This window comes from Callithrix jacchus, chromosome 9 (genome assembly GCF_049354715.1).
Source record: "Callithrix jacchus isolate 240 chromosome 9, calJac240_pri, whole genome shotgun sequence".
NCBI classification, from domain to species: Eukaryota; Metazoa; Chordata; class Mammalia; order Primates; family Cebidae; genus Callithrix; species Callithrix jacchus.
In genome coordinates this window covers 10,801,163-10,813,894 of record NC_133510.1, presented here as the reverse complement: position 1 = coordinate 10,813,894, position 12,732 = coordinate 10,801,163, and the positions used below count along the sequence as shown (strand labels likewise).

The 12,732-nt window shown below is 40.0% G+C and overlaps 1 protein-coding gene across 4 annotated transcripts in view; it reads right to left on the bottom strand.

The window, feature by feature from the left end:
- DUSP16 (dual specificity phosphatase 16) overlaps positions 1-12,732 on the bottom strand; it is a 92,924-nt gene that overhangs the window by 22,698 nt on the left and 57,494 nt on the right. For all 4 annotated transcript variants that reach the window (XM_078338292.1, XM_009003308.5, XM_078338291.1 and 1 more), the window contains one exon: positions 5,047-5,210. In XM_078338292.1, the coding sequence (XP_078194418.1) occupies positions 5,047-5,210 (164 nt within the window). The remainder of the gene's footprint in view (positions 1-5,046; positions 5,211-12,732) is intronic.

The following is a 12,732-nucleotide window of genomic DNA, read 5'->3' as shown; positions in this document are numbered from 1 at the left end:
TTGGTATTAAGTAGGGAAATTACATTGAATAGAGCAGGTGAGGTTCATCTGCAAAGTGGAAGATATAAGCCCCCTACGGATTTAAAAAATTCATTCCAGTTTCAACACACAGTTGAGTAAACTTTCAAAAATTATCTGTGAGTCAAGGAAAATTTAATTTTATTATTATTTCCATTCACAATTTTTTCCCTTTAAAACTTTCTCCTAACCCTGAAATGAACTTTCTCCTGCAGTCAGATTAATTTCTAAATATAAGTTCTATGATCTGTTGATGCAGACTCTGGAGTAATACAGAGAACAGGTTAATAAATGGCCTTAAACTGCTCTGTTTGGTCAAATTCTTTACGTTCAGTGACGCTGAGGACAGAGATCTCATTAAATAATCACAGGCATTGCAATTCTAAATAAGAGAACTGTAATTTTTCTTTCTGAAGTCAATTCCATGACTCATTTGGCATTTGCCCATCTGTTTGCCTTCAAAACTGGCCTCAAGTCCTCCTCAACTCCATCAAGCCTTCCTCAAACGACAAAACACACTGTATCTACTACTTGCCCTAGGATGCTGCATAGTCTACTCTAAGATGACAGCAAGTGTCCCACCAGAGACAGTGCTTTGTGCCTGGCCTATGCCATCTCATTTGAATGTTACATGAACACCAGGAGGCTGGAATTACGGCGTGCAGGTAAAGAAATTGAGATGCAGTAACAGCTAAAGTGATATGGCTGGTAAGATCCATCCAAAAGCACTGTCCAGCTTTTGTCCACCCCCAAAGCTGGCTCTCAACCATCATGCCGTGCTGCCTCTGCATTAGGAGGGACTTGCAGTCACTTTGTCATGTGGATTGTTGTTGAATGAATAGGTCTTGTCTAACCAACCAAGTTGATCACTGAATGTGTTCCACATACAGTGACATAATAGACATGGAAGAAATTGTTTATTGATAATTTTGATAGGCTTTTGTCTTCCTAGGTCACATATTTCCACTGGAAACCCTGAAAGCATTCTTAGCCTATATTGTGTTTATGCCATTTGTTGTTGCCTAACTCTTCTAAGAAAACAACAGAGAAAGTAGCGGTCTTCCTACGGCGTCCCAGGCAGAACAATAAGGCGGCATAGGAAGACCAAGTTTGCGTGTTAAGAGGATGAAATAAGAAGCTACTCAAAGAATGCTGACAGGAGATTATTTACATGGGGAAGGGGTGGGCAGCAGAGCTCCTTTCGAAAAGAAGCTGCAGTGGTTCACCTCAGATACAGTTCTTCTTAGTAACTACTCCCAACAGGTAATTCTGTCATATGCTTCATGTAGTTAAGTGTGAACAGAAGTCTGCATTTGAAATGGTAACTGATAATAAGGGCAATCAAGAACCTTTGTCTTTCACAGAGTAACCAGAGATTCCTTCTCAGATCCCACCCGTTTCAGATATGAACTGGACTTCAGCAGATGACTTTTATTTAGTACAACAAGCTGCTCCCATTTCAGCTCTAGTACAAAGACTAGAGGATGAAAGAACACACTGTGAGAAACGAAAGTACAGTTGTGAGGGAAAGGGAAAATAAAAGTATGTTTTTGGTACCGATGTCTTCTTATGGTCTTCTACAAAAGAACCATGTCTTCAAAACATCAGTAAAAATTAATACAGGCTGAGACCTATACTGTCCAATGAGGTAGCCACAAGCCACACATGGCTACTGACCCCCTAAAATGTGACTACTCCAGATTGAGATGTGCTGTAAACACACACCAGATTTTAAAGACTCAGTACAAAAAAAGAATGTAAAATATCTCAATAATTTTGTATAGTGATTGCATGTTGAAATGATATTATTTTAGATATACTAGGTTAAATGAAATGTTATTAAAATTAATTTTGCCTGTTTCTTTACTTTTAAAAGCCAATGGAAAAATGTAAATTCTGTATGTGACTTGTATTATATTTCTATTAGTACTGGTACAGATGATGTTGCAGAAAAAACAGGGAAAGAAATTCTCAATTGTGACTCAGTAGACTTAAGGTCTGTCAGTCCTTCGTAACAGCCTGCTACAGATAACTCCTTTTTCCAGAAGATGGGTATTTTTGGTGCAATGTAAGCGTGGGACTTAAAATCACAGCAGCTTGGGTTTACATTTGATCTGTGCCACTGACCAGCTCTGAAATCAATGACATAATCTCCAGTAAGTGACTTAGCTTGGGGCAAATGTATCTTCTAATCCTATTATGCGGGTTAAATCCAATAACATAAAAAGCCCAGCATTTTAAATGGCAAACATTATGATCCTCCCAAGAAAATTTCTGTGACATGCTTTTAACATTTTTTGGTGGCACTTCATTTTAAAAAAACACTAGTAATATTAGTGGCCTCATGGTTGCTGTTTGTAAAGACTTCAACTTCTGAATTTTAATTAAAAGAACTGTACTTTTAGGGAAGATTATAACATCTTCATCTTCAGAGATCTTTGTGAAGTAAAGAAGCATATTATTTTTCTTGGAAAATGTAAGTCAGGAAGTTGAGCAGGAAGATAGATGAGTTTAGACTATTTGTAAAAGAGAGGCGAATCTACTTGGAAAACTCAATTGAGTGATATTGAAGAAATCATGTAACATTTCCGGAATACCGATTTCCTCATTTATCAACTGCTGGTGCTTGACTAAATGATCTCTGAAATCCCCTTCAGCACTAAGGCTCTTGTTGACAATGAACCTAGAGGTCAAACATACCCACCCTTTTCAAACATACACACCCCTCCCTCTCCTTCCTCCCTGTCCTTCCCTTCTTCCCTCCCTTCTTTCCTCCCTCTCCTTACCTCCCTCCCTCCCTTCCTTCTTTCCTTCCTCCTCCTCCCCCCCCTTTTCAACCGTATGCACCCCTCCCTCTCCTTCTTCCCCTCCTTTCCTCCCTCCCTTACTTCTTTCCTTCCTCCCTGCCTCCCTCTCCTCTTCTTCTTTCTTCTTCCTCTCTCTCCCCCGCCTCCCCTTCCCCGTCTCTCTCTCTCTCTCTCTCTCTCCAGGGCCTTACTCTGTTGCCTAGGCTGGAGTGCAGTGGCACCATGTGGGCTCACTGCAGCCTCCACCTCCCAAGCTCAAGCAGTCCTCCCACCTCAGCCTCCCAAGTAGATGGAACTACAGGCTCAGGCCACAAAACCTGGCTAATTTTTGTACTTTTGGAGAGACAGTGTTTTGCCATGTTCCTCAGGCTGTTCTCAAACTCCTGAGCTTAAGAGATCTGCCCACCTCAGCCTTCCAAGGTGCTAGGATTCCAAACTTGGTGAGCCACAAATACAAATTTATATTCACTGCTTTCAAAGGTATCCAGCCTATCCTGTTTATTCTTATTTCTCACCATCCTCGCAGAATAAAAATGAAAGTCTATTAAGGGTGCTGCTTCCTGACAAGCCTTCTGTAACAACTCCTTGCCCAAGGTGTTGTCCTATAAACTTCACAAACCCATTCTCCCTGCCGCAAACATTTCCTCTCAATGTATCTACCTGTATAACCTGATGAGCACTGAATATGCTTAGAAGCCAGGGTTAAAAAGAGAAAACCACTCCTTTTCCCATCTTCAACTCTAAATTCCGGTTTAACTGCTCTCATTGTTTTTAAACTAACATATTTGTTAAATCTGAAAAAGGCATATAGCAAATGAATGTGTCATTTAATTCAGTGTCAAAAGTAACAAAAATGATCTGTAACACAATTACTTATGGAATGACCTGCTGATTCGCTGGTTAAGGTTTACCAGGATTAAACAGGATTCTTAACTAGGAATTTTATTTTCTGATCTGAGGATTAAATAAACCATCTCCAGCTTCCCCCCAGGAATGCATGTGACTTTAAGAAATTAATTTTTCTTTCTGTAACATAGCCTGCTTATCGCTAACAAGAATTAATAATTACATGCTCAAAGGCATTGTGACCCCACCAGAAATGCTCGGTACAAGCATGAACTATGAAATCTCAAATCGGCCCAACTCACAGTAAAAGCAGACATTTTAATACAATGTTGAGGCGAAATTTTGAAGAGGCAGGAGTTTCAAAAACACAAAAGAAAAAAAAAAGAATGCCTTATTGCTACCCAGTGACCCAATAATAGGGCATTTTTCTTCCTTCTAGAAAGCCCTGCCTTCCATGTGCTAAAGAAAGCCAGTCTGGAAGCTTATTTGACAATCAGCCCAATTCTCCTAGTTAAGGAGAAAATGTTAAGGGATATTTCCCTTTGTATAGGATCACCAATAGTTAAGATCTTTGACTGCTTTTTCAATTCATGGTGATATAATTAAGAGATTTTAGAGAAAAATCACTTTTCCAGCAGTAAGAGCACTGTTTTGTAGCATTACTAATTAAGAGCATACACGCTGCGGAGTCGGATTATAGTTCTATTGCTGTTCCGCTTGTACCATTATATACAAAGGCCTCACTCGATCCAATGTGTTCCTCCATTAGGGCCCACTTGTCCAGTAGGGCCCATGTCTTTTTCAGCAAGAATCCATGCTCTTCCCTCTTCTTTCTCAACAAAACTCCTCCAACGAGCTTTAGCCAGGGAGACTGGCAGTGGCAGTTTCAGCCTTCATCCTCACCATCTTTTTAATACCTCTCCCCAGCCCCCAGGCAGCTGTCATGAGGACCTTCCTCAATCCAAACCCAACCTGCATCCCTTTCTAATGTGTTGCAATAAATAAATACATTTCTAAATGTGTGATAACCCAGGCAGTCTTGGCCTTTCTGAGTGTGTCCAATTGCTATAATAGATTGATTAATACCCTAAGAATACAAGGCTAAGCTTCTGAAAACTTGTGTCCTATTTCAGGTCTCTTGGACCTGTTAAGAACAAGCGAACGTGAAAACTAAAGTTTAAGTTTCCTGTGGCAAAAAGTAACATCAAACAGATTAACACTCCAAGACATGACGCGACTGTTACCTGGGGAGCACACTGAGAATGGCGTAGCACTTCCTGAGATTGGGGTGTGTTTCAATGACATAATGGGCAACTGCTGTTTCTCCAGCTAACAATATAAACCCGGCAATGAAGGATATTTTCAAAGCACCCACCTTGTTGAGGACATCCCGCTGGCAGCCAAGATAAAGATTGGGAAGAATTCGGGTTGGCCCAATGTTGGCAACAGGTAAGCAAGGCTGAGAAATGCAGGAAGGGACTAGAGTGGATTTTCCTTCACAGAGGCCAGGGAAACAACGAGAGAACTCAGCAAACCCACCTAAGAATAAACATTATAAAATTATGTAAAATTATGCCACGCACAAAGTAAAAACCAGCCTTCTGTGAACTGCTCAGCTAAAATGGTTTAAAACATAAAAATTGAACCCATGGATCCAAGTGGATGTCACCGCATACCTATTCCCGGCTACAGCTGCTGATGCTAAGACTGAAGCATAATCCAGCACTGTGCTTGGCTTGTAAGGCTACCATGGGGATAGGCGAGTCCCAAAGGCACTTAAAATGACTCCTGACCCAGGCATTCTCTTCATCTTCACATACCCTACAACATTTGCTCCCCAATCCCCATGCAAGTGTTTTGTGGAATATAAAGAAGATTTAACGTTAGTAGCAAGTAACCAAGCCAATAATTCACAGAAGCAAAATGGGGATATAAGAAATGAGAACTGAGTCTGAATGCAAATTCTTCAAAATAAAATTGATCAAGTTAAAAATTCTTTCTACAATTAACTTTAAATCTTTCTACCATACAAATTTTTTTATTGCAAAGGTACCATAAACATACTCCCACCTACAAATACTCTATCAAGTTCTTGGGATTCCCTGGGCAGTTAGTCAAGGTCTCTCTAATTACTGATGTCTGGAGGGCGCCTGTTCATCTCAGCAGGTACTATACAGAAGTGCTGACAGACTAACTGCTTAGGGCTCAGGAAGGCTGTGGCAAGATGACTGGACTCAGAATTAGAAGAATTCGGTTTTTTCTAGTCCTGTCCTTATAATGATCTGCTCCATGACCTTCACTAAGTCACTCCTGCCACACTCAATGGAGTGAAATCTGAATAGCCACAGGAGATGCTTTCACTCCCTCTGGGAAGAGAAAAAATACGCAAGGTATTTGCTTTCCAACCTAAACATTCCTTGTTATCCAAACCCAAACACAGGAACCAAACAGATTCTGATAAATTTCGGATGCCTTGCTATCCGAACCCTCATTATCCACTAAGTCCGAACCAAGGAGATTTGTTTGACAGGAGATACTCATCTATATTTTTAATATTAAATTTAAAAACAAGGCCCAGCTTGGTGGCTCACACCTGTAATCCCAACACTTTGGGAGGCCAAGGAGAGTGGATTGCCCGAAGTCAGGAGTTCGAGACGGGCCTGGCTAACGTGGTGAAGCCCCATCTCTACTAAAAATACAAAAATTAGCCAGGTGTGGTGGTGGACACCTGTAATCCCAGCTCCTTGGTAGGCTGAGGCAGGAGAATTGCTTGAACATAGAAGGTGGAGGTTGCAGTGAGCTGACATGGCACCACACTGCACTCTAGCCTGGGCCATAGAGCAAGACTGTCTCGAAAACAAAAAACAACAGCAAATAACATGTTAAGTGTTATTAGAAGATAGTACCTTTTTAACTGAGCCTTGAACAAGACCCTGAAATCTCACTGAAGTATTTATCTTTATCTCCTTGTGTTACATTGTATTAGACTTTCCCCCACTTCAAAACTGCTAGAAGTGCAGGAAGTTGAGAGGGAGTCATCTCTCATCTTGCCTTGTTCAACTCAGGCATAATTCAGCCAGACGCCTGTCTCCACTTGGGCTCAGTGCAGGATCCTCAATGCAGCAGAATGGTAGGCAGTTGACAACTATGTCACCTGCAGAATGTAAAAGAGTGGGCTCGTGTCTGTCTATATATATTTTTACTAAGTGTCTGTCTATATATTTTTTAACACAAAAGCAGCTAAAGTTCTTCCACTTACTGAAGTTCTTAAGGCAGCCTGATGGGCTGAATCCATGGACCCATTCTAGAAATCACAAATTCCTTTGTGTCATAGGCCCTCAGGATCTGTACCTTACAGTTTCATGGTTTCATTTCTTACCATTTCCAATTATTACCTCCAGCCACACAAAACTCACTGTTACTTCACAGTTCTATGTTGTTCTCTTGTCCAAGAATACCACCCCGCACCACGCCATGCATGCACACGTAGAAGTACATACAGCATATACATGTGAGCAAGCCCCGTGATCATACAGCAGAGGAAGGAAGAGCCTTGTACCGGAGTTCCTGTCCTGGCTTTACCACTTTCTAGGGTCTGATCTGTCAAGCTACCAAGCTACATAAGCCCTCCAACTCTTAGCTTCCCCATCTATAAAATAAGGATAACGATCACACCTACCTCCCAGAGTTATTGAGAGAATTAGTTAATACATCACAAGTATTTGTGCCTTGCATAAAGTAAAGCACTCGAGAAGTAGCAGTGGTTTTTTTTGTTACAGTGATCAGACATTCAGGACCTAGCACCATCTGAGAGGCCTTCCTCCACCTTTGATCCGCAGCTGATTGCTTAGCTACACCTCCTTAGGATTCATCTGAGACACAAACAGAAAAAGGAATGCCTGTAAGGTTTTCCCAGTGTACCCCAAAGCACTAGCGTCCGGCAAGAAGCTGACAGACAGGATAGTGGTCCAAAAAGCAAGAGAAATATTGCATATCCTAGCTCCCTGAGAGTCACAGCACATATTAACTTATTAAAAGCTCTGAAAAGCATCTTCAAGGAAACTGGTTTCATTTATTGAAGTCTAGTAAGTTTCCCCAAACTTATCTGACCATGGAATTCCCCCTAAAATCTATCAATACAAGTGGAATTCACACTTACGAAATGCTACACTGGGGTCAAAGCAACTACTGAAATCGAGTCAATGAGAACTCCTATACCTACAAGTATAACCCACAGACAATCTCAAAAAAGGGGGATCAGCCAATATTGGTATATGAGTGCCCACTGTTTAGAATTTATGCTTTTGTTTCTATTTGTGTTTAGTTTCTTTTCAGTCTAATTGAATAATACAGTCATTATTTAAAGTGAGTTTTTTCCAAGGTAGTTCTTGTAACAATGTTAAGGATTCTCATCATTCTTTCCTTTTCTTACACCTACCCAACCTAACAAATGACAAGCACTATTTTAATTATAATTTAATTGTATGATGTTAAACTTTAACCTCTGTTAACATGTCATTCTGGTGTTTCTTTTCTTTTTTTTTGGTGGTGGGGTGGGGAACAGGGTCTCACTCTGTTGCCTAGGCTGGAATGGCACGATTTCGGCTCACTGCAAACTTTGTCTCCCAGCTCCCACCTCAGCCTCCCGAGTAGCCAGGGCTACAGGTGAGCGCCACCACACCCAGCTAATTTTTGTATTTTTTGTAGAGACAGGGTCTCCCTCTGTTGCCAAGGCTGGTCTTGAACTCCTAGGCTCAAGTGATCTGCCCACCTTGGCCTCTGCTGGGATTACAGGCATGAGCCACTGCGCCCTGCCAGTTCTGATGTTTCTCTAAAGAATTGTTTTCATATTTTTTTCTCTTCTGGTTAGTTCACGGAATGCTTGTCATTTAAATCCAACAAAACGACCTGGGAAACATGGAAAAGCCCCATCTCTACCAAAAAAATGCAAAAATTAGCCAGGTGTGGTGGTGTACTCCTATAGTTCCAGCTACTTGGGAGGCTGAGATGGGAGGATTGCTTGAGCCTAGGAGGTTGAGGATGCAGTGACCTGTGATCGCACCACTGCACTCCAGCCTGGGTGACAAAGCGAGACCCCGTCTCAAAAGAATACATACTTACATTCATACATACAACAAAACAATATTCTAATAAATGCTCTCAAAGAGAAACCAGAGAATCCCAGGAAATGCCACTTGAATTCCATTTTAACCTTATGTACTCATAGAACATACTGAACATTTATTGTGTGACTGACATTACCCTAAGCACTCTATAGGTATTTATGTACTCTTACAACTCTGCTATGAGGGAGGTGTTATTACTATTCCCATTTACAGATAAAGCTCAGAATCACATAATACAGGCTCAGAGTCATGTAATAAAGGCTCAGAATCACATAATATAATAATTGCAAGAGCCAGGTTTTAAGTCTACTTTTGTAAATCCTATGGAATTAGCTTCGACTCTCCCTTGAATGCAGGGACAGCCCTGTTATGATATTCATGGGGTCCCAGCCTCCCCAGCTGTGACCAGAATAAAAAGCCCACAGCCCTCTCCCAAAGTGATGGAAGAGCTTTGCTTCCCCAAAGCTATATGGCTCAAAAGCTTCAATGAGGGAGAAGAAAGAAGATCTGACAAGGCCAGAGAAAGGATCGCACTCTTTAAAGGCAATTTCACATGACACCAGTAACAAAGTTTACAGATGAACTAGGTGAAAAGTAAATATGGTCACTGGTTTGTTCATGACCACCATTTACAAGTTGCTAGTAAAGCTGAGGCTATGTCTTGGCTTTCAGGTCACCCGCCACAGAACAACTTTCAGAGGAGATGCAATTCTGCAATAATCATAAACTGAGCCATCAGCCAGGCTATTCGAGGTCCGGCTCTATTGTTAATTAGTACAGTGATCCTAGATCACTTTACCATCGGTAGACCTCAAAAGTAAGTGTGGCTCTAGAAAATTCTAAGACAGAAAACAGAAATAAAAGAGAGAAAGAAACCATTATTCAGCCTCAAAACAAAAGAGCCAAACAAAACAACAACACTACATTGTAAAACACGTTGCAGAACAAAAAGAAGCTCCTTTTTCACAAATCTTTTCAACTGATCTCTAGAACAAATGCAAACAAATATTTTAAAATATTTAGCAGATTTAGCTGCCATCGGAACATTCATTTAGTGCTCAGTTTGGCTTGAAATGTCCCAAACTGTGGCTCCCAGTCACTTCCAGAAAACACTACCTCAGCCAGAGTACATTTTCCCTGATCTTTATCTATGACAATGTCCCACTCTGCTGACATCCTCCTTCATTGACGGTTTTTTCCATTCACTGACCTTTCATTCACTGCTGCACTCTAGTGACTCCAGTTTCATTTCATTAATTAACAACAGATGAGACACTGCCTGATTTCCCTTGAACCTCTAAAAACTATCTGCCTCCTCACCAGTTTTGAAACATGTTTAAAATGTCCCTCTTCCTTTCATAAGTTCTCTTACAACCATGATCTACTTCAGAAGAAAAGTTCATTTATGCAAACTTTCTGCTCTAAATGGCTGACGGAGACACAAAGTGAAGTGTCCTCTTATCTGTCATAACTTTGTTGTCCCATGGACTCCAAGCTAGATTTCATTACAAGACGTAACATCAGTTCACAGTAAATCTGCTATTTACTGTGAAAAGCAGTACTGAAAAGCTGAAAAGCCTGAAAACATTTTTGCAGATTTTTAAAAGTCATCTGAAGACCTGACACACTGTCCAATCTTGCCAAGTTTCTCCTATTGCTAATTTTATGCTGTTTATCATCTGGGAGTGGAGAAAACAGAGTCATAGTAACTTACATGTGTTTCCTAACACGGACCTGAACCTAAGAATGACTGTGTCCCCCTACCTGGAAGTATCTATGCTAAGAGAAAGAAAGACAAATACACAGACACTTCCAGCCTGCTGAGAAACAGGGATGGACAGTCCCTGCAGGCAGAAAAGCATCTTGGCCTCAGAGGCAGCCAGACCGCAATGCTAAAACCCGTATTTCTGTTTGTTAGTCTTCCATAAATCCAACCAAAAGTATGCATGTTTACAAATAAAAACACAGATACTACTTCAGACAGATAAAACATTTGGTATCACTTCTAAGGCATTCCTGATTGAGAAAACACCTTGTCCTAATTCAGCCATGAAAACATTTTCCTTAAAAGCACCTCCTGCACAATTCCACTCATAAATACGATTTTCTGTCAAAGCAAACGTGAATCACCATTGCATTTTGGGAGGGAAAAATCTGCCAAGTAAAATAAAATATATATAACAACTCTACTAAACAATTCCCATTAGTCACTCTTTTCTCTTCCCTCTCACCCGTGCAATCAGTTATAAATCACAGTATTTTCTTAAAATGAAAGTATATTTACATAATAAATAAAAGTAGCACTTTATTGTGGCTTAGTGATATTCTTAAAATGTTTTTAAGGCCAAAGTTCTAAAAACAGATCCCTATCCTTTTAACTAAACTAGAGATAAATGGCAATTCCATGACTTTAAAGATGGTTTCCTGGAGGGAGAGACGGAGGACCTTTCCACCCCTTCATTCAAACAGGGAGCAAGTCACTAGAGATTTATCAATTGACAGAGCTGCCTTCAAGGAAGGCAGAATCAAAGAGAACTGCCCTCCCACCCTATATTGTGAGTGGATTCCATGGTTATACAAAGAAATAATATTGATACAAAATTCTACTTTAAGGAGGGCATTTTTCTAAAAAGTCATACGCAAATTTAACTTGTGTATTTTAAATCATCTGCATATAGTTCATATGGTTTCACAGTTTTTGAACTATGCAGTTAAATTCTTTTCTAGTTCTCATGTAGTGTAATTCCTTGGTAAAACAAAACTCCCTTTTTGTAACATAAACACAATCCTTTCATTTGCTTATTTTAGAAAACATGCGAAAAACTAGAGTACACCTGCACCTGTAGAGGACAGTTCTCTCTTCTCTCCATACTGGAAAGAAAATCTGTTGCTTTACTGTCACACACAGGTGACAACTAACATCAAAAATGGAAAATACTGAAAATGTTTATTTCACAGTAAAGTACTTTAATTGCTCTTAAGAGTAATTCTGTTATGCCTTAGTCTGACGTCTGATTTAGGCAACTTTGTTCTCCAGACACTCAAAAACAGACTAAAGTACGGTTAAAATTCTTCCAGGATCCGTAGACAGTAAACATGGAGAGTTGAAACTAGTTGAAGAAAAGAAAAAGAAAAGCAACATAATTTCATATCCCTGAAGAAAGCAAACAAAATATGCAACTAATTTTCAATGTAGATATTTTGATCTGGATAAGCCAAGCCACACAGCTTGGAAGGTAGAGTGTGGCGTGTTTTCCACAACATTAGCAGCATTCCATCTATTTCCCACATAGCCAACTCTCCAATGAGCTGCACTGCAGAGAAAAATCCCAAACGATCTAAAGCATTAATTTTAAGCTCTTATTCTATCCACCCCCTATCTACTGGAGCACAGACCAAGAGGAGAGTGGATAGATATGCATTTCTGTGGAGACCTTTCAGGAAGGCTAACAAGTAGTTTACAGCTCACAAAATTTATCATGTAAAAGACACTTCCATAAAAGCTCACCCTATATTAAACAACTCTATCACATGACACAGCTGGGAAATGGGAAAGTCTATCTAATTTTGGCAGTTATGACATATACAACAAATGAATGAAACATTTTCAAAGCACCAGCACACAAATTGCTAAACACTAAAATTATGCAACTCATAATTTCTTATGTCTCAGAATGTCCAGATCTTATAACAATATAATATTTAAATCAACTCAATGGGCAACATCCAGATGTGTTTGTTATTCTGGAAGGAAGAGTTCTCCGAAGATTTAAAGTGATAACTATTTTGCTGATCTTTTAAATTGGCAATTCATAACTATGCCCAGAAAATAGTCCTCTTAAAACAAACACCCTGAAACAAAGATTGTTCTAAAGAATGTAACCAGAATACCCAATCAAAAAGAATACAGCCAGAATCTACCACTTGGCTGAATA